Source organism: Lepidochelys olivacea, assembly GCF_965140295.1.
Source record: "Lepidochelys olivacea isolate rLepOli2 genome assembly, chromosome: 5".
Lineage (NCBI taxonomy): Eukaryota > Metazoa > Chordata > Testudines > Cheloniidae > Lepidochelys > Lepidochelys olivacea.
Window position 1 is genome coordinate 131570013 of NC_140415.1, and position 25257 is coordinate 131595269.

At 45.3% G+C, this 25257-nt stretch overlaps 1 protein-coding gene across 3 annotated transcripts in view; it reads left to right on the forward strand.

Annotated features, from left to right (window-relative positions):
- HOOK3 (hook microtubule tethering protein 3) overlaps positions 1 to 6644 on the forward strand; it is a gene marked incomplete at its 3' end in the record, with an annotated part of 143297 nt that extends 136653 nt beyond the window's left edge. For all 3 annotated transcript variants that reach the window (XM_084628916.1, XM_084628918.1, XM_084628919.1), the window contains exon 23: positions 3499 to 6644. In XM_084628916.1, coding sequence (XP_084485042.1) covers positions 3499 to 3514 — 16 coding nt within the window. The remainder of the gene's footprint in view (positions 1 to 3498) is intronic.
- Between the last annotated feature and the right edge of the window lie 18613 nt (positions 6645 to 25257).

Consider the following 25257-nt stretch of genomic DNA (forward strand, 5'->3'; position numbering starts at 1 on the left):
ATAGGCTCCACTCCCTAGATGGTCAGCAAACCTTGGCCTTTTGCCTACAGAGAACAAAACCATTGAGAAAGTCCTCAAGGTTGTTTGTTGCTATAGAGGAGAGAATCAGAGGACATGCCATCTCCACCCAGGGAATTTCCAAATGGATATCTGATTGCATTCTTCCCTATCAGCTCTCAAACTTCCCCTCTCCCAATGGGGCTATGAGCACACTAAACAAGAGCCCAGACCACTACTGTAACATCTCTTCACGATGTACTCCTCCCAGACATCTGTAAAGCACCCATGTGGAGCTCTGTACACACAGTGCAAGACATTACAACCTAGTACAAGACTCGGCTGCTAATGCCTCATTGTGGACGGCGATTCTCCACTCGACCCTACCATCCTCACCCTCCACCTGCTTTGTACTGCTGGTCAGTCACCCACAGTCGAATACAATAGGGACTATCACTTGAAGAAAAAGAAGAGTTACTTACCTGTAACTAGACGTTCTTCAAGATATGTAAGTCTATATGTATTCCACTACCCGCCCTTCTTCCCCTCTGCTTCAGATCCTGATTCGGCGGTGGCAAAGGAACTGAAGAGGTGGTTGGTTCACCCTGCCTTTCATCACCTTGGTCGGAAACACGAGGCAAGCCAGGGCGTGTGTGCAGACCAACTGACACGGCTTTCAAAATCTCCGACTCCAGACGTGTGGTGCACCTGTGTAACCCACAGTGGAATACATAGAGGGACCACACATCTCAAACCTCCAGTTACAGGTATGTAACCTCCTCATCCTCAGCTGCTGGAAATCATCATAGCTCCTTCCTAGCCGAAACAATGACACATTCCAGCAGCTGAGGATCTGCCCCTATATCTTGGATTTCTCCGGTCTTATAAAACGGTGCTGCAAAAACAAGCTGCTGTTAAAATGGTAGAAAAATTTCTTGCTGTTTAAATCTTTCCTAGAAGAAGTTGTTAGCAGATTCTTTTCTAGTAATAAAACGTGCACTATTCTAGCTGGAAGGGTAATAGCATCTCTCCCTCTCCAGGACCATAGTGTATTCTGTAACGTCCTTGGGCAGACTTTACCCGTTTTTTCAAAGGACTCCCACTAACACCTTGAAGAGTACATTGTTCTCTCCATTCTATTAATGTGCATTAGCTGCGTACCTTTATATTTCACTTAGTCCTGTTGTACAAGTAGATTTGCATTATCTCACATTCTGATGAGAGTAAAAAAACAGGATTTTCCATTTAAAGAAGTAAACTCTGATCTCAGATAGCTTTAACATTTTAACTTTTTATGGCATTACTAAAATTAATTGTTCATTTTATTATTTCCAATCATCCACACCCCAGTGTGCAGGCTCATTTAGCAGTGCTTGAGTGGATAACAATGCACCTCATCTAAGGGATGTGTTATTCAAAACACACTTTATCAATATTCTGCTTTGAATGCATTCTTTAATGCATTCCTGATTTTCTTTCACTTAATTTGTTAGTCTGTTCTCTCTGTTGTGTGCACTTTCCGACTTTCCTAAATAAAAAGTATTCTGGTTAGGAGGAAACAGGTGAGAAGGGAGGCGCACAGGAAGGTCATTTTGTTACAGAAATTTGAAAGAGTACAGGCAAGTCTCGTCTTACGCGCATTTAACATGTGCGAATTCAGCTTTGCATGGTCGGCAAAAACAAAACAAAAAAGAAAAATAACAATTTCAATACTGTACCTGTAGTGCGGGCGATTCCGCCTGCGATTACACTAAATGTAATTTTGACTATACACGATTTTCACTTTACGTGCTGACTACGGAACGTAACCCCAGTGTAAGATGAGACTCGCCTGTATACTTGTATTATGTGCAGCAAACTTGAGTCACTGTATTCTTTTGGCTTCAGTAGAATTAAATCATCAGCTACAGGACTTGTGCTGTAGTTATAACTTTTGAAAGAAATGTCTTAACTTTTAGTCATAAAGATATTTTCTCTAATAAATTCAATCCAGATTTTCGTGCCACAAGAAGCATTATTAGAATTAGGTACTTATCAGGGAAATTCTTAGAGGAAAAAACCAAATTCACAGAGCATGTCTTCTATCAGAGGACAGCATTTGCTGTTTACATTGTGCTGGAATTATTGAAAATCAGAATGAGCAGACACTAGAAACAAGTCTCTCTCCTATTCTGTATATTTCTGCAGTAATATCTAAAATTTGCTTTTGATCAAAAACTTATTTTACATCAAATGACTAAAGCTTGTTAATGTAAGAATGTGACACGGGATGTGCATCAAACAAAGGCTTGCTTTGGTGCAGCTAATCAAAACTAATGCTTAATCATAATGCTTGTATCTTGTAACACTATGTGGAATTTCTCTCAGACGAGAATGGAAATTATAACTCCATTGCCTTTTTCAATGGTTAAAACTCATGATGTGAGACAGACACCTTTTTACATCTGGAAATGTTTTGGTTTTTTTTACTGATTGTGCTCACAGGCAGCAAAAATGAGTGAAACTTGTGGAGGCCAATTTCATAACTATTCCTTGAGCTTCGTATGTGTCTGACAAGGCATTCTGCACTAAGGTGTTGGGTATGGCCACTTGGGTGCAGATCCCCAAAGGTATTTAGGTGCTCAGCTTCTATTGATTTGAATTAGGTGCCTAAATACCTTTGAGGATCTGGGCCTTGGTCTGTTACTAGGAGTTGTACAAGACTCCGTTTTAGGATGTCTAAACCAGTGGTGCCAATTTCAGGTATTTTTGGAGGGGGGCAAGGGTGCAATTCCAGTTTCCCCCACCCCCTCCTCCAGCAGAAACCCCGTTCCTGTCACTCCTAGTATCTTCACCCCACCCCACCCGAGGTCTTCCTCGGCTCCAGAGTATCCCCTCTCTCTCTTACCCACACCGTGCATGAGCCTGTGCTGCCAGGACTCACTTTCTCAACAGACTCCCCTGAGGTCCGCCGCAAAGGAACTCCCACTCCATGTGCCACCAAGGCACAGCACCATTTGGCCCAGTCACCTATCTGTGTGGAGTGGCAGCCTGGTCAAATTTCAGCGCCGTTGTCACCATGCAGCTGGAGCAATGCTCTGGACCACTCTGGCAGCAGCCGTACTGTTCTAGTGTAGGACCACTGCTTAAAAGTGGCCAGGCCACAGCCATCCCCAGCTCCATGGCCTGTGGGGCTTTGACCAAATGCAAAAAGCTTGAGGGAGGTTGGGGACAAATGACCCTCCTCCCAGTCCCCCCCACCCTCCCCCACCCCAGGTGGCAGCGCTGATCTAAACCAAGACTAGCTTTTGTTCCTCCGTTCAGCTGTTAGCACATTAATCATATTGTGAATGCTTTTAGTCACCTTAATAAAATAGCAGTTGAAGCCCCCTTGACCTAGCTGAGCTATAACTTGACACAGCTTTACTAAACTGCTTAGAAAACATATGTTTTGTTTTCATTTTTAACAGTAATGAAATGTTGGCTGCTTTTTAACTTTCTTCTTTATTTTTTTATTTGCAGTGATGTGGTTGCATGACCTGCAGCATTATTTATCAAACAGGGACTGTTCAGTGCATGACTTGCTTTCTGTCCAGACTGCATAACCCAAAACTTAACCAGTTCTACCACTTAAGACTCATGGCATCTGATTTCAAAGAGAGAGATCCACTTGCAAAGAAGCTTGCCATCTTGGGGAGTGGCTTTACCATCTCCCTCTTCCACCTCCCCTCCAGAATAAAGTCTCCCCAGGAGACTGGGGCCAGGGAAAAACCAGTATTCAGAATTCCTGAGAGGGTATTTGGTAAATTGACACAGTTCCCTTTCAGCACTCCGTTTTTTCTGTCTATCCACTTTGACTACTTCATTCTGATTATTAACACACAACCTTCTGCTCCATTTCCATTTGCTAAGCTAGACAACAGCTAGTCTTAATGAGGTCATAAATGTATCTTTCTGATCATTCATCTGTTAAAGCTCTTGCACATTTGAAGGCTCTGGTCTAATCAGGTTTTAATATTTAAGGTAAAGCCAAGAAACTTTTCTTGCAGGAAAAAACTATTACGAATTGTTGTTTGACCCTCCCATGTTCCTTAAAAAATAAGCAAGGTATATCTGCTAAGCTCCAAGCCTGGACAAACTATCATGCAATATTTTATTTACAAACACTGCATACTTTCTTAATATGTATATACACGGTAGTTTGTGACTGTTACATTTTTCTCTGTCCATTTAGCTGTCATCAGTTTCTTTCAGTAATATTTTTTTCTATCTGTGTACAAAAGTTAAACAATTCTAGAAAGGAACATGAATGGAGATAACTAGTATAAAATCAGTCTACACTTGCTGACTTACAGTATTATGCAAAATGTCCTTGCCAGCTTATTTGGGTTGTTTATATTTTACTTGTACTATTTGAGTTGTCTTTTTTCTTATCCCCGTTTCAGTTGTTTCATTTCCATTTGCACTAGCATGCCTGTTTCTTTGTATTATGAAGTATTGCTATAAGATTTGCAGTATGTAGACGGTATAACTCAAAATGCTTTGTTCTGCCTATATTGACTAATTTTAAAAGCTGCTTATTTAAAATTTTAAATTCTTAAATATCCACACGTTTGTATTACTGTATTTTAATTTTGTACTTGGACAGACAGCACTGGCAAGATACAAGACATGAGGAAATGCTGTTTTGTAGTATTCTAAGTTCATGTGTTTATTGTGTAGATACTGTCGTTTTAACATCTGGGACAAAGGTGAGACCTCGTAAGCCATAGTATTCGCTAAAAAGCCTCAAGAGAATCTGGAATCATTAGTACTGTACATTGTTCCGTTTGATTAGAAGTCCAGTTCTTGAGCAACCGCATGCTTCCTACCTAGATCTCAACCCTGCAGAAACTTAGACATATCCTTAACTTTACTCATGAGCAAATTTAAGCATCAGAGCCTTAGGGGTAAATTGACCCTGTCTTTGTGCCTGCAAAGCACTTAGGAGGCTGGGTAGGGGCAGCACATCCCTTGCTTGGTACAGAGGCCTGCTCTGTGCACCCTCCTTTCACATCAGTACACAGGGATAGGTGGGGCAGGGCTGGAGGAGTATTGGGCACCCCTAGTCTCTGCAGCCTCTTCAGAACCTGTAAGGAGCATTCTGTTCAGCACCAGGTCCAACTAGCTAGGGCCTGGGCTCTCACCTTGCCCCTAATCGTCATGTGTAAGTCCCAGGCAACCCTCCTGGTCAAATACACCCCGGGTTTGATCAGCCTGGAGGGAAACTGCACCAGATCTGGAGGCGGTGATGTGAGGAGTGATGCAGGGGAACATGTAGCTCACTGTCCCTCTCTCTGCCTTACAGCAATCACTGGCTCTTCTTTGGGGGCCAAAGGGAGATTAGAACTGGGGTCTCTGCAGGAGGTAGGGGAGAAAATAAGGACTGGGATGGAACTGTGTTCCTTATTCTCTCTGCTGGAGGGCAGAGGAGGATGACTCATCCCTCCACATTCCCTCTCTTGAGGGCCATGCAGGAGGTTCTTCAGTCTTATGGGATCCAAGTACTCTGCCAGGAAGGGCCCTCATCACTGCCATCGGGGAGCTGGGGGCTCATCTCTACAACCTCCCAGCCTGCTGGGGCAATGCAGTTACAGATTTCACCACCCGGGGAAGCTCAGGATGTAGGTGGAATCAGAAGCGTCACTAATCTGTCCCACACAAAGGCCTTAGGATCTGATCAGGGTGGGACAGGCAATGTTTGAACAATGCACAGCAAAGAGCCCCCTGGGCCTGGTATGTGACATTTCAGCATTAATAACCGTAGATCCCTTGCTAGGAGGTACTGTATAAACATGCCTTCTCTCCTTGTTGGGAACTGGATGAGTGGCTTTGAGCTGCGTTTTCCAACTCTGTAGTGCAGCTGGTGATGTCTTCCCCAACCACTGCTGGATATCGATGTCTCCAGAGTTGGTAGTTTTGGGCTGGCAATGCCATTTGACTGTTGAGGGGTTAGACAGAGACTTCTGGAGTAGTGGGTCTGGGTGTGTTGGAGCTGTTCTCCCTGCCACCAGGCTGGCTGTGTAGATTAGTAGTTTACTATTCAAGCTGTTCTGAAGCCAAGGCATTTGTATCTTCCTGAAAAGTTTTTAGCCTGACATAACTGTTTGAGTCTACTCAGTGCAGTAGAGAAATGTCAGATTGAGCTAGTAACCTCAAGTAAATGTGCTGTCTTTCTTTTAATTAAGTTATCCTAGCATCTCTCCCCCAGAGGGTGATCCCAAGCATGTTTCTAATGTACTAACCGGATGTGTGCGTAAGAGACTGTTTTATTTTCTCAGTGGCAGCTTGTTTGACTGTCCTAATTTGTGTTGACCAGTTATCAAAATAACTGTTTGTGAAATTGTCAATAATATATTTTCTGTCAGAGAATGGATTTCTAGAGTGTCAACGCATTAATTTCCCTTTTCAGTTCACCTATGGATTCTTATCCTGTAACTACCAGATTGTCATGGTAGTGGCATTAATATACATATCTGTAAAAAGACAAAAATACAAGATAATGGTCAGAAGAATGCAAACATTTTAATAATGTTTTTTCCCCAGTCAAATACAATAATGCTTCCAAGGCTACAAAAAAGTGTACAGTTGTTAAACAAGTTGTAAATAAAGGCTTATATAAAATGGAATCTCTTGTTTTTCTGGTCTGTTACTGTATTAGAGAAAGTGCACAAAGTGAGGTTTCTGTTAAAATTGTGGGTTTGTTAAATCTGAAGCTGTCCTTTGTAATAAGAAGCTAGTTATGCTATATATTTTTTGATTGAGATTATTAAATACAATTCAATTAAAACTTTAAGGCCTACTCATTACAGGGTCTCAGAGCTGGCCCTACATCCCACCACACAGGGACCTTTCTCGCCACCCTCCAGAAGCACATATATCTGTACAGTGTGTCTGAGTTCTGTACAAAAGGTGAACTTTGGGTAACAAGTCCATCCCCTGAAGACTGCACAGTAAAATTACAGAACAGTGAGGTAAGCGGTCATTAGTCATAGCTGGAATGCTTCACTCAACAGGTAGATTTTCAGAAATATTGGCTAGGAGGAAAAGAAAGACTTAACCATATGGGGCTTATGGAAAGCACAAAGTCAGGTATGAACTAAAGGAGGGAGGGAGAGGCCAGAGATGAAGTCAAAACTGTAAGCATGGACAGAATCATGGAATGAATTGAAAGTGAACACAAGCTTGAATGTAACGTGGAAAGTAGATGTCAGTGCAGATGCTCAAGAAAGGGAGATGATTGTGACAGCAGGGGTTGGGATGGTCGAGGAAGAGGCCAGAAGAGAAAGTTGAGGTAGTGAAGAAATTACCAAAATTTAGACTGCAACAGGGATTGGAGTAACAAACAAATTCTGGGCACTAATATAATGGAATAATATTAAGGTGTGTTTTGATATCTCTGAAAAATCAAAAAAGGTTGGCTAATAGTCTATGTTTCCAGGGAAGGCACAAAAAGTTCCAAAGAGACAAATTTCCAAGCAAAGGCCAATAAAATATAGTTCTAAAAATGTCCTTAGTGTACTCCAGAAATGTCAGTTTGGCTGTTAAGATATCCTAGAAAAGCCAGGAAATGGTTCCAAATTTGTGCCAGCCATGTACGAAAAATGTCTGAATGTTCCCTGTGTGCTCAAGACAAGGCCAAAAAGGTCCTCAAAAACCACAAACATCCAAATATCCAAACTTACGTTAGAAATGGCCTCTGAGACAAGACGAAACCCTAGCTCAGAGTTGTTCCAAAAGGTCTGGATGTTGGCCTCAAACAAACCCTGAGAGAAGTCCCAGGAGTGTCCAAAAAAAGTCTCGACATGCCCCCAACCAAAGTGTTTGAAAAGATCTGAATATTATTACCTGAAAGTGTGCTAAGCCCTCCCCAGAGAATGTAAGAAGACCTGGTCCTTGTCCCAAAAATCTTAAAGCTCCCCTCCTCCAAACGCTTGCGGTAACTTTATCATTGAATTCAATTGAACGGCTTGTTACTCAGGTGCATAAGTGTGTCCTGGTATGGGTCTTGTGTATTTCCAGTTTTATGTCTGAAATTGCTCCTGCAAAATGGAAAAACGTTCTGAAATGTTCCAGCAGGACTGGAACCTTCTCTGGCCATTTCTTTGGTGATTGTTTTTGGGATCCTTTTCAAAGCATTTTAGAAAGAACTAAGAAATGTACCCTGAAGCACCTCCAGAAATATTCAGTTACCTAGAAACGGTCATAAAATACTACCAGAAATGTCCAAAATATATCTGAAAAGTGACCATCCCCCCTGTATTATCTTAGAAAGTTCTCAAGATTGAGAAAGGACTGCCAGTGGTCTACAGTGGTCCAACATTTTTTTTTTTTAATTAAAAAGAAAACTAGAAATGTTCCTTAAAGGTGAAAAATATTCCAGCACCATCACCAAACTAGCCTAGAAAGTTCATCATACCGGTTTGCATGAAGATACAACAATTAGCCTCTGAGTTCAGTTGACAATCAAACCAAGACAAGTGAAAATGCAAGGCTTCTGTTTCTTGTCTCCTATTAATTGCAGCACAAACATCTTAATAAATCAGCCCTTAAGCAAGCAGCATGTTCCTGGAGACTCAGGGCTGGCAGCACTCTACGGTATGTTCTCTTAGCATGCACCTTCATTGTCCAGTGTGATGTCACACACCGATCTAAATTACAGAAGCTTAATTTATAAATGCAAACTACCAAAAGACCACCAAGTCCGTCACTTCAACCTTTCAACCACATCCCTTCTATTAAAACATTAACACTATCACTGATTAGCATCTATTTTTGACAGTATCACCAACAAAAGGATGAAGGTCGCTTGGAAAAATATGAGAACCATAACATTGGGGGGAATGTCCCAGTAAAGTTAAAAAAATTCAAAAACAATCCCCAAATGTACATTGAAAAATCCCCTAAAGTGACCCATTTCAGAGGGATAGTCTGTTAGGAGGAGGAAGAGAAGAAGAGAAGGATATAGTTAGCTCTGAGCACAGGGTGGGGCTCCCTAAGTTTAAACAGTTGGGAACCCTTACCCCCAGGTTTTTATCCTGGCTCTGGGAGAAGAGTGGGGGTTGTTACTCACTCCTGCAATCCTTGCTGTTTTTCACTTTGAAACTTTTTTTTCTCTGCTCCCTTAGGAGCAAGTCCCAGCTCATGTCTCTTAAGGTGGTCTGTTAACTCTGCTTCTGACTCCAAACTGTTTGTGCCAAATCATCTTTAACCACCCCTAACTCTAATTTACAATTCTCCAGTAGCCTTCGCTGGAGTAGCACCAACTTGAAAGATTACTGGCAGCTTCCCATAATGCTGCCTTTACTTCAAACCTCCTATCAGCGGACTTAAGTGCCTCCTGCCCTGGAAGGCATCTTGTCCCCTGGGCACGGACCTCCTTCCGCTACCCATTTACCAAGGAGGATGGGCTCCTCAGCCAGTCCCCATCCCCCTGGATCCCCTAACACTGCTCCCATTTCCTCCTTAATCTCATCCCAGGTTGACCCCCCGCACCTGGGATGGACCCTGATTCTTCCATATCCACTTATCCAAAAAGACCATTACCACAGCTTGCAAGGACCCACAGCTACCATTATGAGAGCCTGCCATACCCCTCCAAGCATCTGCGTGGACAGTTGGGGAGAGGGACTTACCTGGCTGTAGGGTAACCAGATGTTCCGATTTTATAGGGACAGTCCTGATTTTTGGGTTTTTTTCTTATATAGGCTCCTACTACCCCCCACCCCGTCCCGATTTTTCACACTTGCTGTCCAGTCACCCTACCTGGCTGCTACTTACCTGTCCAGCGTGATGCATCCGAGTCAGGCCACCAAGATGTTAGAGGGCTTTCCCTCAACCCTCCCGCTTCCCTGCTTCTTGTCATGCAGACAGCAAGCAGTAAAAGACCAGAAGTCCGAAGCACAGACAATGCAATGTTAATTGGGGTTAGTTTCCAAGCAAGCATATTTACACCACTTGGGCTTATCTCTACATTCCAGTAGAGTCTGTTCCCCAGTGTTCCCTTCCCAGTTCTGATGCTGCAGAGCGTTTACCCTGCATCCCCCTTCCCGGCTCTGACGCCGCAGAGCCTTGCCTGAGTCCCTGTTCCCCATTCCCTGTTCCCGTTCCGCCCCCCTTAGCAAGCATGATTCCAATTTCCCTTCCCCCCCACTTCCTGTTTGACCCCAGATTATATAGTAATAGTCTCAGCTATACCTTAACCAATCATTTTACTTAAATTCAACTAACAAATCCTAGCATATTGTAACATAATTCTCTAACCAATTATATCCCATTACGCTAATTAACTTACACCTAGCAAAATTAATTATACAGCAGACAAACAATTAGAGAACCAGACAGAATAACAATAGAAAAGTGGGGGCCATAAAGATTAAAACATACAGGAATGAGGGTTTCACAACCACTGATAAGTGATTTCTTGCCAGACAGGATGCTGTCAAACTAATTTTCCTTCAACCATCTTAAGATCTGTTTATCTGGTGGTGATGGGCATTATCAGGACAGGATCATCTTCCTAACAGCCCAATAGCACCTTATTTCAGTGTGACTGGTTTGGAATGTGAGGATGGGACCATATGCCTCCCAGTTTATGGCTGCCCCTGCTGCTTAGCCAAAGGCCTTAGCCTAACAACAAGGCCTCCCATTATCTTGGTGAGAGAAGGCCCATATACAGGCAGACTGTGATTTGGATTTGTTGTTTTAATACTCCTGTAACTAGCTAAGTGATAAAAATACACCCAAGTTCTTAAAGTATAGGCCTTTACAGGCAGGCCTGAATATTTATATTCTAACAAGTATGCACAACCTGGTGGACTTTCACCCTCCTGTTCAGCTTCCAGTATAAAGGGGCGGCCACATCTTTTTTAACCACATCAGCAAGCATGCAGTTGAAATCAGTGCAAATGCTTAGTTAAGCAATTAAAGTCCTCTGAATTCATAGAATCATAGAATATCAGGGTTGGAAGGGACCTCAGGAGGTCATCTAATCCAACCCCCTGCTCAAAGCAGGACCAATCCCCAACTAAATCACCCCAGCCAGGGCTTTGTCAAGCCTGACCTTAAAAACCTCAAAGGAAGGAGATTCCACCACCTCCCTAGACAACACATCACCACCCTCCTAGTGAAAAAGTTTTTCCTAACATCCAACCTAAAACTCCCCCACTGCAAATTGAGACCATTACTCCTCTTTCCGTCATCTGCCACCACTGAGAACAGCCGAGCTCCATCCTCTTTGGAACCTCCTTTCAGGTAGTTGATGGCTGCTATCAAATCCCCCCTCACTCTTGTCTTCTGCAGATTAAACAAGCCCAGTTCCCTCAGCCTCTCCTCATAACTCATGTGCCCCCGGCCCCTAATCATTTCGCTGCCCTCCAATTTGTTCACATCCTTTCTGTAGTGGGGGCCCCAAAACTGGATGCAATACTCTAGGTGTGGCCTCACCAGTGCTGAATAGAGAGGAATAATCACCTCCCTCGATCTGCTGGCAATGCTCCTATGAATACAGCCAAATATGCAATTAGTCTTCTTGGCAACAAGGGCACACTGCTGACTCATATCCAGCTTCTCATCCACTGTAATCCCCAGGTCCTTTTCATTAAGAGAAGGAAAGATGGTAGGGCACAGGACCAAGACTCAAGAGACTTGGTAACAATTCCTGGTTCAGCCAAAGACACCCTGTGTGACTTCGGGCAAGTTGCTTAATCTACTCAGTACTGAAATTCCCTGCCTGTACCATGGGGATAGTCCCAAGTTGTTGCGAGGATAAACCCCGTTGGAGACTGGGAGGTGCTCAGATGCTATAGGAAGCAGAGTGGTCTAGTTGTTGAGTACAAGAGTGGGAGCCAGACCTCCTGAGTTTTATTCCCAGCTCTGGCACAGTTGTGAGAGTCCTTACCCTCTCAGTAAACTCACTTTATAGCTCGGGAAATGGGCTGTCCAATACCTACCTACACAGGTCTGGGGAGATCACAGTTATAGGCCCTTCTATGCCAGGATCTCCCAGCATTTCACAAACACGTACCAAGACTTACTGGCACAGGGGCAGCTCTATACTGAGGCTGGGATTCAACTTCTTTGTTTAGTATGAAGAATCGAGACATACCAGTGTTGTCGGTAGCTACCAGTGTGGTGCTCCAGTCTTGTTCGATGATGATAACAGTCGGCTGCGTGCGTGTTCCCTCTGTGTGCTGCCCCAGCCCTGCGCAGATCGCTAACACAACAGACCCCAAGAGAACCCCCAAAACCACAGACTCTAGTAAGGTACGAAGAAACCCGAGCCAGGTTTATTGTCAAACGAAGCACAATAATAGTTCCCTATAGACTCTACAGGGCATACTACGAATATGTGCCCCCTGGCAATGGACACAGCTCAGTCAGTGGCGGGACACTCCACTGTCCCCTAGGCTGGACAAAGTTGTGCGCTCCAGGACCTACTTTTATACCATTGCAGGACTGCTGTGTATATGAGGACTGCTCACTCCTGGCTGTCGCAGTGCATTGTCCATCAGCAAAGCCGAGGGGAAAAGCACATCTCCAGTGCTGGGGAATGTCCCCTCTAAAGCTAGAGTTCTAAATTCTGCACTGGTGCTGCTGTAAAAGTAGAGTGACACTACTGCACTTACCCTGGCTTTACAGTAGGGTAACTGTAGACCTGAAGCTGCCCCCCAACCCCACCCCACAGCCTTGTTCCCCATGATTTGGCTTTCAGGAAAACGCTACATTTCCCACAATGCCTTGTGCTCCAGGCTCAAACCCCTTTCTGCCCGCACCCCAACTCCATCAAGTACAAGCCACCACCACAAAACAAGCCTAGCTCAGGGTGTGCCTCACCCCAAGCGGAAGAAACCTGCAGTGAAAGGAATCCCTGCAAACAGGTGAGTCCCACAAGACGAACACACATGATAAATATTATTATTGATACAGCAGAGTACATGTGTAATGGATGAATGGTAGCAAGCACATCTCTGCCCCAGAAAGCTCTAAAGCTACTCACAGCATTTAAAATCTGGCTACAAAGAGGCTTTACAATGACAAGCTGCCTATAATAGATATGAATTATGTTCCAGCAAGATCATTTCTAAAGAGCTAAATTTCTCCCAGTTAAAAGCATTTTCCTCTTGTTTTCCTACTTTTAATTTTTTGAAAAGTGTTTCTTGACAAGCTCAGGCTAATATTTTCCATCAAAACAGTTTTTAAAAATGTTTACCCCCTCCCACAAAAAGGTATTGCACACGCATGAGAGTTTGAAAATACTCTGTGCCTTTGCCTAATGACAAGTTTCAGAGTAGCAGCCGTGTTCGGGCCTAATCACATCAGCCACACTGTCAGAGGCTCGTTCACCTGCACATCCACCAATGTGATATATGCCATCATGTGCCAGGAATGCCCCTCTGCCATGTACATTGGCCAAACTGGACAGTCTCTATGCAAAAGAATAAATGGACACAAATCAGATATCAAGAATTATAACATTCAAAAACCAGTCGGAGAACACTTCAATCTCTTTGGTCACTCGATTACAGACCTAAAAGTGGCAATTCTTCAACAAAAAGACTTCAAAAACAGACTCCAATGAGAGACTGCTGAATTGGAATTAATTTGCAAACTGGATACAATTCACTTAGGCTTGAATAGAGACTGGGAGTGGATGGGTCATTACACAAAGTAAAACTATTTCCCCATGTTTATTCCCCCCCTCCCGCCCCCCACTGTTCCTCACACGTTCTTGTCAACTGCTGGAAATGGCCCACCTTGATTATCACTACAAAAGGTTCTTCCCCCCAACCCCCCACCCCGGCTCTCCTGCTGGTAATAGCTCACCTTACCTGATCACTCTGGTTACAGTGTGTATGGTAACACCCATTGTTTCATGTTCTCTGTGTATATAAATCTCCCCACTGTATTTTCCACTGAATGCATCCGATGAAGTGAGCTGTAGCTCACGAAAGCTTACGCTCAAATAAATTGGTTAGTCTCTAAGGTGCCACAAGTCCTCCTTTTCTTTTTTTGAAAATACTCCGTTGACAGTTACTGCCAAGCTGGAGGCACTTCTGTAAGTAACTGTGTGCTGTGAGCATTAGCAATAGTGTGTGTGAGGTCGTTATAGCAACAGGCTGTGTCATGTGATGACCTCAGAACTGGCCTTGAGCAACATCAGAATCGCAGCTCGGAAACAGCTGCATCTGCTGCAGGTTAGTTTTGAAGGAGCAAGGCTGGGATGAGAGGCTCTGCGAGGCTGAAGGCACCAGAAGGGTACGCCGTGCTGACAATCCTAGCCTCCCTCTGGCTGTGGCTACCCAGGGCTGAGGTAAGAATACTGTGCTTTGTATTAGTACTGTTGCATCGCTGTTGTGTAGCTATTGGCCCAGGTTAGACACAACACTACACTTCCATTTTGTAATCAGGAAGAGGTGTGTGAGGAGATAAATCCCATGGACCAGAGCGACACAGAGTGGCTGCGGGTAGGTGGGGGAGGGATTCAGTTCCCCCACTCGTAACCTAAGACTAAGAGCTACCCAACTGTAGCTGAGGTTGATGCGCTGCTTCCGTGGCCCTCCCTGCTCCTTCCAGCTCAGAAAACTATGGACTGCGAACGGAGACTTGAACCTGGGTGTCTCATGATGCGATGCAGTGCAGCACCATTCCCATTAGTCAGTGGGCTGGCTCAGGGCGCTGTATTTGTGAGACTGCCATCCAACGTGTTTCAGGTGCAAATTAGCACTTACACAAAGGTGGAAATGTGCCCTTAAGTCTTTCTATTGTCTGTCACTCTCCCAGACTTTGGCCTGTTCATCTGACTCACCCATTAGCCCAGAGGCATAAATGCAGCTCACCCGGAATTCATTTGGGAAGTGTTCGTTGCTCGATTCATAATTATACTGGCAACAGGGTTTCACAATGGGGCCTAAATGGTGATAAAGTTGCTTGGGACTTTCAGGGCCTGGCTCCAATACACATGCATTCCAGAAGTCACACCAATGGCACTAGAGGTTCATGAATGGAGTTCCATAAGTACCCCACTCATGAACTCCGTGCCAGAACTAAAGTAGTATCGGCAACAATAACCGATCGCCAGTACGCAAATGACTGTGCTGTAGTTGCACTCAAGGGAGGATCTTCTAACAGCCCTTAATTGTTTCTCTGAAGCTTACAAAAGCCCAGGGCTAACTCTGAACATCAGTAAAACACAAGTTCTCCACCAGCCAGTCCCCAGTCAATCATCAGACCCAGCAAGGAAGAACTATATTGACAAAGAAGAACTGGAAAATGCAGAATACTTTGCCTATCTTGGCAACCATCTCTCACAGGGGGCAGACATAGATGTTGAGATTCAGCACAGAATTTGCTGTGCCAGTCTTGCCTTTGGCAGACTGTCTCGCTGGGTGTTCAACAATCACAACATGAGCACACACACTAGACTTTTAGTTTACAAAGCGGTGGTAATCCCAACTCTCCTCTATGGCTGTGAGACTTGGGTGACCTACAGAAAACACCTGAAAAACCTGGAATGCCAGCACCAGCACTTTCTTCGGAAGATCGTCAGCATAAAGTGGGAGGATAACCGCACTAATGTCAGTGTCCTCACAGAGGCCCTGATTATCCAGCACCAGCTGAGGTGGAGCGGGCATTGTGTGTGCATGCCTGATGTACACTTACCACAACAACTGCTGTATGCCCAACTCACCAAAGGAGAAAAAGAGAAGGCCAAAAGAAACACTTTAAAGACACCCTCAGATAAACATCAAGAGATGTGGCATCAGGGTTGGACTAGATGACCTCCTGAGGTCTCTTCCAACCCTAATCTTCTATGATCCAATGACACCGCACACCAGGAGACAGCAGCCTGGGATATGGATAACTGGTGAAAACTTGTCAGAGGGAACGTCCACTGTTGAGGAAAATTGCCTTGCCCTGGTCTCAGAAAAATGCCGGAAAAGAAAGGAACAACAACAACAGTCATACAGCAATCACGGCCCAACCCTGTCTTCCAACATCTCCTGCAATGTGTGCTAATGAGCCTGTGGCTCAAGAATTGGACTCTTCAGTCACCAAAGGACCCATGAAAAATAAAACCAGATAAAACCATCCTCAGCTTCGAGGGATTGTTGACAACAGTAAATACTGCAGCCTATTCTGTTCCTCCTGACATTGTCTGCACCTGAGAACGTCACCTCAGTGCTAAATCCACTGTCCAGCCCTTTCCTGGACAGTACAAAACAGAGCTCTTTGAGCACGGGGCCGTATGAGAATTCCACTGAGGGGTACACATGTGCTCCATGCAGACTGAAGTCTAATTATGGGTGAGAAACCTTCTTCAGCAAAGATCGTTCACCTAAGAAGTCAAGGGAAGCCAGCACCTTGTACTTCCGTGGAAGGTGCTGACTGAGGGAAAGTCAGCCAGGCTGGGAAGAAGAAGAACTGGTGAGAAAAACCATCTTGAACAAAGCCAGTATCTTGCTAGAAAAAAAACATTTTGTTTTACTTATAGCTATTTCCTTTATTCCTTGTACTTGAACTCACCTTTAATCCTGCATCTATTTTTTGTTTGTTTCATTTTTACCACAAACCAACTCTGTGCTGCGTTTAAAGGCAGGGTGTATTTGCCCCCAGTTAGGTTAGGCTGTGATGTGTTTTTGTGGCTTTAAAGGAACAAACAAAATGTATTATTTCTCTGAACTATCCTAGAGAGAGCCGGACATTGGAGGGAAGATGGTTTTAAGGAAATTCGGGACTGGGGTGTGCTGGGGTCATCCTGCATGCAGTAACCCAGGCTGGTGGAAGCCAGAGTGGGGCTGTAGACAGGCTGGTGAAGTCAGAGCTGCTGGCCCAGCATACAGACACTTAGGGTGTAACCTGCATGCTGGCAGGCAGTTGGGAGCTACAGCAGCAAGGCGTTGTGAGGCACCCCAGGTTGCAGGGAAGATGGTGACAGAGTCCCTCACTGGTCTGGATTGCATATGAAAGGCCAGACTGCCGCTCCTAGAAATGTGCCATCCCAAGCTCCTGCTTGTTTTGCTGGTGCCTAGAGCCGGCCCTGTGCATGGAACATCTGTATCGTTAAATGAAGAGCTTGTAGGTGATGCAGTTGACCATGGTCTTGGGCAATTAGGTCCGAGTCCAATTAAAGCAAAATTGGGGGCTTCACTGACAGAGCTAGGAGACGGGAGAACCAATGTTGGCGGGCCATGCTGGGGCTATAAGTATGACTCTATCCTGTTTCTACCTGATGGTCAGGAATACTCGGTGTGAATAAGTCGGATTGCTGGGAAAGCACAGAGGAGCCTGACCAATCAGGAAAGCAAGACTGCAACTGTCAGGGTGCCTGGGCTGCAACCTTGTAGGGGACAGAATTGCTGACATTTTCTGTTGGTTCTTGTGGCAAATTGGTCAATCAGTGGAGACAACCTCCACCCCCCCTTGGATGATGAGTCTGGCCACATCTGAGCAAAAAGACCACTTGTGGTGATTCATAAATTATCTGCTGAGGTGGTCTGCAAGATCATTCTGCATCCCCAGAAGATGAGATGCTTTGAGGGCTACCAAGCTGGCAATGCAGAACTCCCGAAGTTGAGTTGTCATTTGGCAGAGGTGGGAAGATTGGGCTCCTTCCTGCCTGTTGAAGTAAAACATTGCCACTGTATTGTAAGAACTAAACAGGCTCTTCCCCTGCACCTGCAGAAGAAAAACCTGACAAGCTAGCCTGATAGCTTTCAGTTCTCTGACATTTATATGTAAAGACAGGTCTCCTGAAGACCATCATCCCTGAGTCTGCAGAGCACTGAGTTGGGCCCCCCAGCTGAGAGCAGATGCATCCATCACTAATGTGAGGGTCCGTTGAGGACAGTCAATGGGGACACCCCCACACACATTGTATGGAGGGAGGTAAGGGCCTGAGAGGGCATCCTCATTACGAAGTTGAGATGATGGCTCAGTGCGTAAACTGAGGCTAGCCAACTCTGAAGACTTTTGAAGCACAGTTTGGCATATTTGGACCACGTTATGTGCACAAGACCATATGCCCCAGCAGCCTCAAACAGTTTTGTGATGGGGTGAGACTTGAGATCTGTAACAATGGCATGAACTGTCTGAAACCTCAACTCTGGAAGGAAAACTCTCTCTTGAGATCTGTCCAGCACTACCCCTATGAACTGGCAGACCAGTCTCCAGGGTAAAGGGAGGGGAAAACAGAAGCTAGGGTGACCATGGAAAACTGACTAAGTGCTTGTTGAGAAGACGCAATCCCAAGAGTGGGCTGAGACCTGCCCCCGCCCTTCACTTTCAGGATTGGGAATAAAAACACCATCCCTCTGAGACCTTGTGGAACCTCCTCTACAGCACCCATCTGAAGGAGAGATTAAACCTCCTCGAGGAGGAGCTTCTCATGAGATGGTCCCTGAAGAGGGATGGGGAGGGTGGGAAGGAGGAGTAGAGGCTGTAGCCTGGTTCCACAGTGCTGAAGACCCGTTAGTCTGAAGTAATTCCAGACCAAACACTGCAGAAGTGGGAGAGACAATTTGCAAAAATAGGTGAAACAGGATCTGGAAGCGTGGAGGCCGGCATGACAACCTCGACTGAGCCGTCAAAATGTCTGCTTAGCGTTACTTGCCACTGAGTGTCTAGAAGGGCCAGGAGCTAATGCAGAAGTTGAAGGAGGGGCAGATATATTCCTAAAAACCCCTGCTCTTCTTTCCGGACAGGTCCTGACGAGGAGCTGTAGCCTTATACAGGGATACAAGCCCGAAGACTTCAAAGTTTGCCCCCTGAGTCCTTGAGGCCATGTAGCTTCGTATCTGTCCTCTGAGAACAGCAAAGCACCTTCGAAGGGTGAATCCAGAATAGATTGCTGAACTTCATGGGGTAAACCAGAAGAATGAGGCCAAGAGCACCTTCCCACAGAGACTGCATATGCGTCTGCAGCGGCTAACCCTGCCTGCACCTGAAGTCCGCACCGCTAACCTGTCCTCAGTCACTAGTGAGGAGAACTTCTACCTAGCATTCTTGGGCAGCAGATCCTTAACTTTCCACATAGAAACCCACCAGTTAAAACCATAGCACCCCAACAAGACCTGTTGGTTGGCAATTCTAAGTTGTGGCCTTCCAGTCAACTAAACGTTTCTACCAAATAAATCCAGCTTCTTTGCACCTTTGGATTTGCAGGGTGGTAGCTTGACACCCCCTAGCATTCATTCCCTCTCATTAGCCTCGGCAAACACTAGTGACTCTGGACGAGGACAGGAGTACAGGTAGCCAAACCCCTGTGAGGGCTCATAATATTTGCACTTTGCAAGCTTTGATGTGGGAGGCCACAATGATGGGGTCTGCCAAAGGGACATTATAGGCTCAAAATCGCCTCATTGATTGGCAGAGCCTGTCTAGATGGATCTGCTGTAGATAAAATATTAATAAGGTGAGGAGAGGGCTCCCTTGCCTCCTTAAACCTGAATGCCCAGGTCCAAAGCCACCTTCTTTAGTAGCTCTTGCTATACCTTATAGCCGTCAGCTGGGGATGAGGTTATCCCAGAAGACACCGCCTTACCCGGAGAGGATGAGGATGAAAACTCAGGATGTCTCTTCCGCAACCTGTTCCTCAGGCTGCTATGCAGGCTCTTCGGGAATCATTGCCAGTGGCTCGGGACCGGGCCCAGTACCGGCCACAGGAGCAGGTTTGACTCAGTGCTACCTTTCACCTCATCTGGGTGAGGCCACTGATTCAGAAGGATGTGGGGATGACCTGGCAGTTAGGGGAATCCACAGGGACTCCAAAAAGGCCACTGATAAAGGATCAGGCCCCAAGGGCCTCCTGACCACATTCCCACAGCAAGCCCTGAGGCAGAGGCCTGAGGGTACCCAGGGTGGTAGGGTCTAGGGCGGGACGAGTCTTGCTCTGAGGCTGGGAGATGTATGATCCCACCTCAGAGACCGAAGAAGAGGCCTCTCCTTCCACCTACCATGGAGGGGTCGATCCTGTTGGTGCCAGAGACTGGTGCCAAGACCCTGACTGCCGAAGAAACGCCATCATTGCTAGCTTCCCCCCAGCCCCCAAGGGTACTGATGAGTAGGAGGACTTGTAAGAGTGGTGCAGATCAGGGTGCTGCTCCAAAAGAGTCAGTGCTGGGCAATCTGAGGGCACCGGGAGAGCTATTAACTGTATTGCTGGAGACATGGGTACCAACAGGCTTAGGAAGTCTCTCACCACAGCAAACACCTCTGGTGTCGTTGGCACTGAGACGGTCTCCTGTTGCCGCGGTGCTGCTCCAGCTGAGGTTGCAGTTTCTGGCTCTGGACTCGACAGAGGCTGCAGCAGCACCGGAGTCAACGCTGCCGCGAGTGCCACAAACTTGGAGAAGGCGCCATGCCTCAAACTGGAACACGCTCTACCCGCCTCCTTTCCTCCTTGCTTAGCCAGCCCGGGGGGTGGAGCGCTTCCCAGGCTTGGTGCCCCTTTGGCAGCCTCAGGCCTCTTCTGGGGCACAGGCGAAGGAGACGCGGGCTGGGACTCCGACAGTCTTGGCGGGGAGCTTCTGACTGAAGCTGCAGCATGCGGTATTGACTCAGACTGGGCCGTTGCCTAGGGTAGGCGTCAGCCTAGCTTCCCCGGCCTTCTTTGTTCTCGGCTTAAAGTCCTAACAAACTTGGCACCAGTCCTTTAAGTGTGTCTTGCCCAGGCACTTAAGACAAGAGTCATGCAGTTGCTGACAGGCCCGTGTTTTGTGCCAGATGCAGAAGACTTGAAGCCCAGTGACTGGGGCAGACCCTGGCACAAGCTCCCCAAATGGGGAACAGAGAAACAGATTTTGTTTTTTAAACTAGAAACTTCTTAATTAGGAGACACAAAACTATCTACACAAAGGCTGAGACATCCCAATGACCAGCCTGGGTGGGAAGAAAGACTCGGTGCCGGTGGGCACACAAGGGCAGCTTTGTCCTTTATACCTGCAGTGTCATGCCACAGTGGAGGGTGTGAGAGCCACCTGGATGAGTGCTGCTGAGGCAAGAAGTTTTGGATGGCTGAGCAATGGGGCACATGGACAGCAAGAGTGGAATGCACGTGTGGCATCACAGGCAAAAGAAAGTAAATCCAGAAAGGAGAACTGGTGGGGCTCTGCGATGTGGCAAAGCATTGGGAAAAAACAACTCCCAGACTTACTTCTTTTTGGTGGGATCTTATCTGGTGATTATGAAACTAAACAACTTATCTTTGCTGCTACAAAAAGTAAGCGCTCACCCCATTGTCATGCATCAAGAACTGGTAAACAGACTCATGGAAAGAAAGGGGCAGGCAGCCACTGAGGATGCTCAACAGCTATTCCAGAGGGATGCAGCAGAAGAGGATTGGGAGGTCCCTCAGCAGGGACTTGTGTTTCATCATGGGAGACCAGTTGTAGAGGAGGCATTGCCAGGATGTTCTTGGGACCTCAACAGACTGCTGTCTTCATCAGACAGTCTGTCCACAACACAGAAGTTTGACCTTAAGGACACAATTTCTGTGCTCTGATAATCTGGATCCAACTATGAGTAAGGGGTTCATGACTGACTATAGGATTTGGGCAGGCAGATGCACAAAGAAACCTAAGTGGGTGGCAGACTGCGTGGGTTCCTAGGAGTTAGTTTTAAATGGTGATTTAATTAGAAGGGGGAAAGTTGTAATGATTCAGGTAACAAGCACCTCCACCAATAGATGGTGCTATATCCTTCTCTCAGTGTTGTGTTGGGGGTTAACAGAACCTTCAGTCCTGCCTGTGTGTACTGGAGTTGATACTTACAGTGTCCCAATAAACAAATCTATGATTTGTAATTCTATGAATGACTATTCCAGCATCTTGTAAATTTAAAGTCCTTTTGAAATTTACAAGCCCCTCCTGTCTTCTCTCTGGGCTTCCTCCTTTCACTGTTTCTGAGTCTACAACCCATATCTCCCATGCTACAACCGTAGTGTGACAGGACACACACACATTTGCCCTTCTCAATAAACCCTTAGAAAAGTTACTGCTCAGGCACAACTCAGAAAGTGGTAGGACTGAGACAGGAATTATGGTCTTGATGCAGGAATCGCTGAGTTGATTAGTTCCCAAGAGCAGGAGCATGAACTTTGGGTTGGTTTATGACCCAGCCGTGTGATTCCAAGAAGGACCAAACCCCATCCAAAGTCAGCACCGTTTCCTCCATTTACTCAATTGCTGAGATATGTAGAAATAAACTGGTCCTTTCTCTGTAGGGCCTGAGACACCATGCTTTGGCAAAAGCAACCGGAACAATGGCTAGACCAAAAGGCAATGCTTTGATTTGCCAATGAGGGTCCAGAGAAAAGTAGTGAAGAAACTTCCTGGGGGTGGATCAAATATATAGTAATATTCATTACAATAGCTGGGAACTAAGTCAGAAACTCCTGTAGGATGACTATGATCAAAACCGCCTTTCAGAAAGAAAGTCCTCAGGGAAATGAGTTAACATGTGTTAGGTCATGTTAGGATTATTGGTGTTTTCCTGAGCTGGTCATTTGGGGGTAGGAACTTAGTCTACCCTTTCATGGCCTACCCCTTGTTTTAATGGGCTGCTTAGAGCAGGGAAGTGATGAAAGCCCTGCCAGGAGGATAAAGAGAACTTGATAGAGTAGCCAGCAGCTGGTCTGAAGTTATGCAAGATCGTGCTTGTGTGGCAGCCTGGAGTTTGGTCCCTGCGAAGGTTGATACAAACTTCCATCCTTTCAGCCAGCTTTAGTTCTTAGGCTGTAATATTTGCAGTATTAATGGAGGGAATAGTGACGGGGAGGTGACATCACAAAGAGAAGCCACTGCTAAAGTCAGGAAGGGGACCAAAAGGTCACCCCCGCTGTCCTCAGTGTACAAAAGCCATAGCTATATAAACCCCAGGAAATACACTCGCCACTTTAGGCAAGGAGCTTCTCCCTTCCAGGCAGTCCCTCAGCTCCTGCTAAAATGTAGCTCACGAAAGCTCATGCTCAAATAAATTGGTTAGTCGCTAAGGTGCCACAAGTACTCCTTTTCTTTTTGCGAATACAGACTAACTCGGCTGTTACTCTGAAACCTGTCATTGTTTTAAGGGTTAATACAACTGGATAGGACCAGAAAGCCAATTTAATGATGGCCAAGATTAAATGATTTTCATTATGGTATATTTCTGAGAACAAACAGATGAAAAAGCCTGATTGAAGCTAGTCGTTAGTTTCAAACATAGTTGGAGTCACATTTGTATTAAGGAAAAAGCATCCACCAGGAACACTTGTTCCTGGTCCTCTGTGAACAAGAGTTTGTATGTCCCTTTGTCTCCTGTATATAATGTAAAACATGCCTCAAGGTAAAGCCCTCCTGCTCCCATCCCCACCGTGATCACTTGCGTATCTTACTAATCACCAACAATGTTTTACACACTTCAGTCAGCCTCGCTTTTAACTCCACACACACAGGACTCAGGCCTTACAGAATAGAGGGCTCATACAAGGACCCGTGCCTGTTCACTTCCACAAAAGGGCAATGGAGCCAGACCTCCACCCCCGTATGCACTGCACTGATATTCTGCTCTGACCTTAACAGAGAGAAGAGGCTACTGCCTGGAGGCTACTCATTCTGCCAGCTCACCATTCTGGCCCTAAGGTAACTGCCTCTATACCCCTCCTCTTGCAGATGCCCACAAGCCACCCAACTATTAGGGTTTTTTGCCCGAAAGTGGGAATTTACTTTACACATACAAGCTGCCCACTGACTTCCATGGGACACCTCATCTACAAATTGAATGTTCAACTTTAGGTGACCCAACTCCTCCCACTACCTGGAGAGATTCCGTAAGGTGTGAGTGCTGAGATGTCTGTCTTCTTCTCCTACCTCACCCCTTTCCCTCAGAAAACCTTCAAGGGCTGTTTTCACCCAGTGGCATCTTTAACGTAATGCACTGATTTAATGGATATTTTTGAAATATCCCAGAATACAAAACTCTGGAAAGCTTTTAGTTTCAATGAGAACATCATTTTTTTATGAATGCAACTGTTAGTAGCCGGGTTAAAAACCGTTAGGACTCCTTTTCTCCCCCCCAACCCCACCACTCCTACAAAATCACCATTTATGGAAAAAAATATTTAAACTAATATTTATAGGATATTCTTCATCCATCTTACAAGTACTCTTTAGGCAAGATTTTTTTTAAGCTTCATTAGGAAACAGTGTGTTTGCTTAAGTTACATATATCAAAAAATCTGAAATAGCTGGGATATTGAAGAGTTTAAATATACAATATCTACAACATTCATTGTTAAATATAAGCCAGCAGGTATTCAGACTTTCATATGAGACAGACACTTGTGGCACCAGCCCTTGCAGGAAGTACAGTATCTAGAAGTGGAGTGAAGTTTGCAGCTCATGTAACATAAGTGTCCTCACCAAACTAGCCTTATACAGGTTTTAAATAATAGTCAGTATTCATTAAGAAATGCCTATTTGGTTTTATACACTGGCTTTTCTGTTAAGTGAAGCAAAATTACATCCCTAAGAATTTCGCTTGTACATGCACTGTGGAAACAATTGCACAATTTTGTTTTACATAAGTTGTGTTGCTTAGTTGAACTGACCTTGTAGACAGTTTGCAGCTAATTTTTCGGTCCAGTCCAAAGAGGATGGAGCTGGGCTGTTCTGAGTGGTGGTAGATGACAGAACAAGGAGCAATGGTCTCAAGCTGCAGTGGGGAGGTCTAGGTTGGATATTAGGAATCAGTATTTCACTAGGAGTGTGGTGAAACACTGGAATAGGTTCCCTAGGGAGGTGGTGGAATCTCCATCCTTAGAGGCTTTTAAGGCCCGGCTTGACAAAGCCCTAGCTGGGATGATTTAGTTGGGGTTGGACTAGATGACCTCCTGAGGTCTCTTCCAAATCTAAATCTTCTATGAAATCTTAGAGTCAAACTGTCAGGATAATGCACCAACACCAAAGAAAATCAACTGAACAACAGTCTTGAAAATGCTTTATTGAACGGTGTGTCTTATTGTAATGTGCAGAAGATGTGTTTGAAAAGACTACAGCTTGAAAATTGGTTCTGAAAATCCTCAACAATCAATAAAAAAAATCCCTCCCGGGGGTAATTCCTAGTATAACCAGAGGACTGGTGTAAAATTTCCCTTAAAACATTTTCTGTTGCAGAGACTAAACAAAAACAAAGTTGTACTGTGCTGGCTGGAAATACTTGGAATCTGAGGATTAAGAAAATGAGAATGAAACTGAAACTTCAAACTGT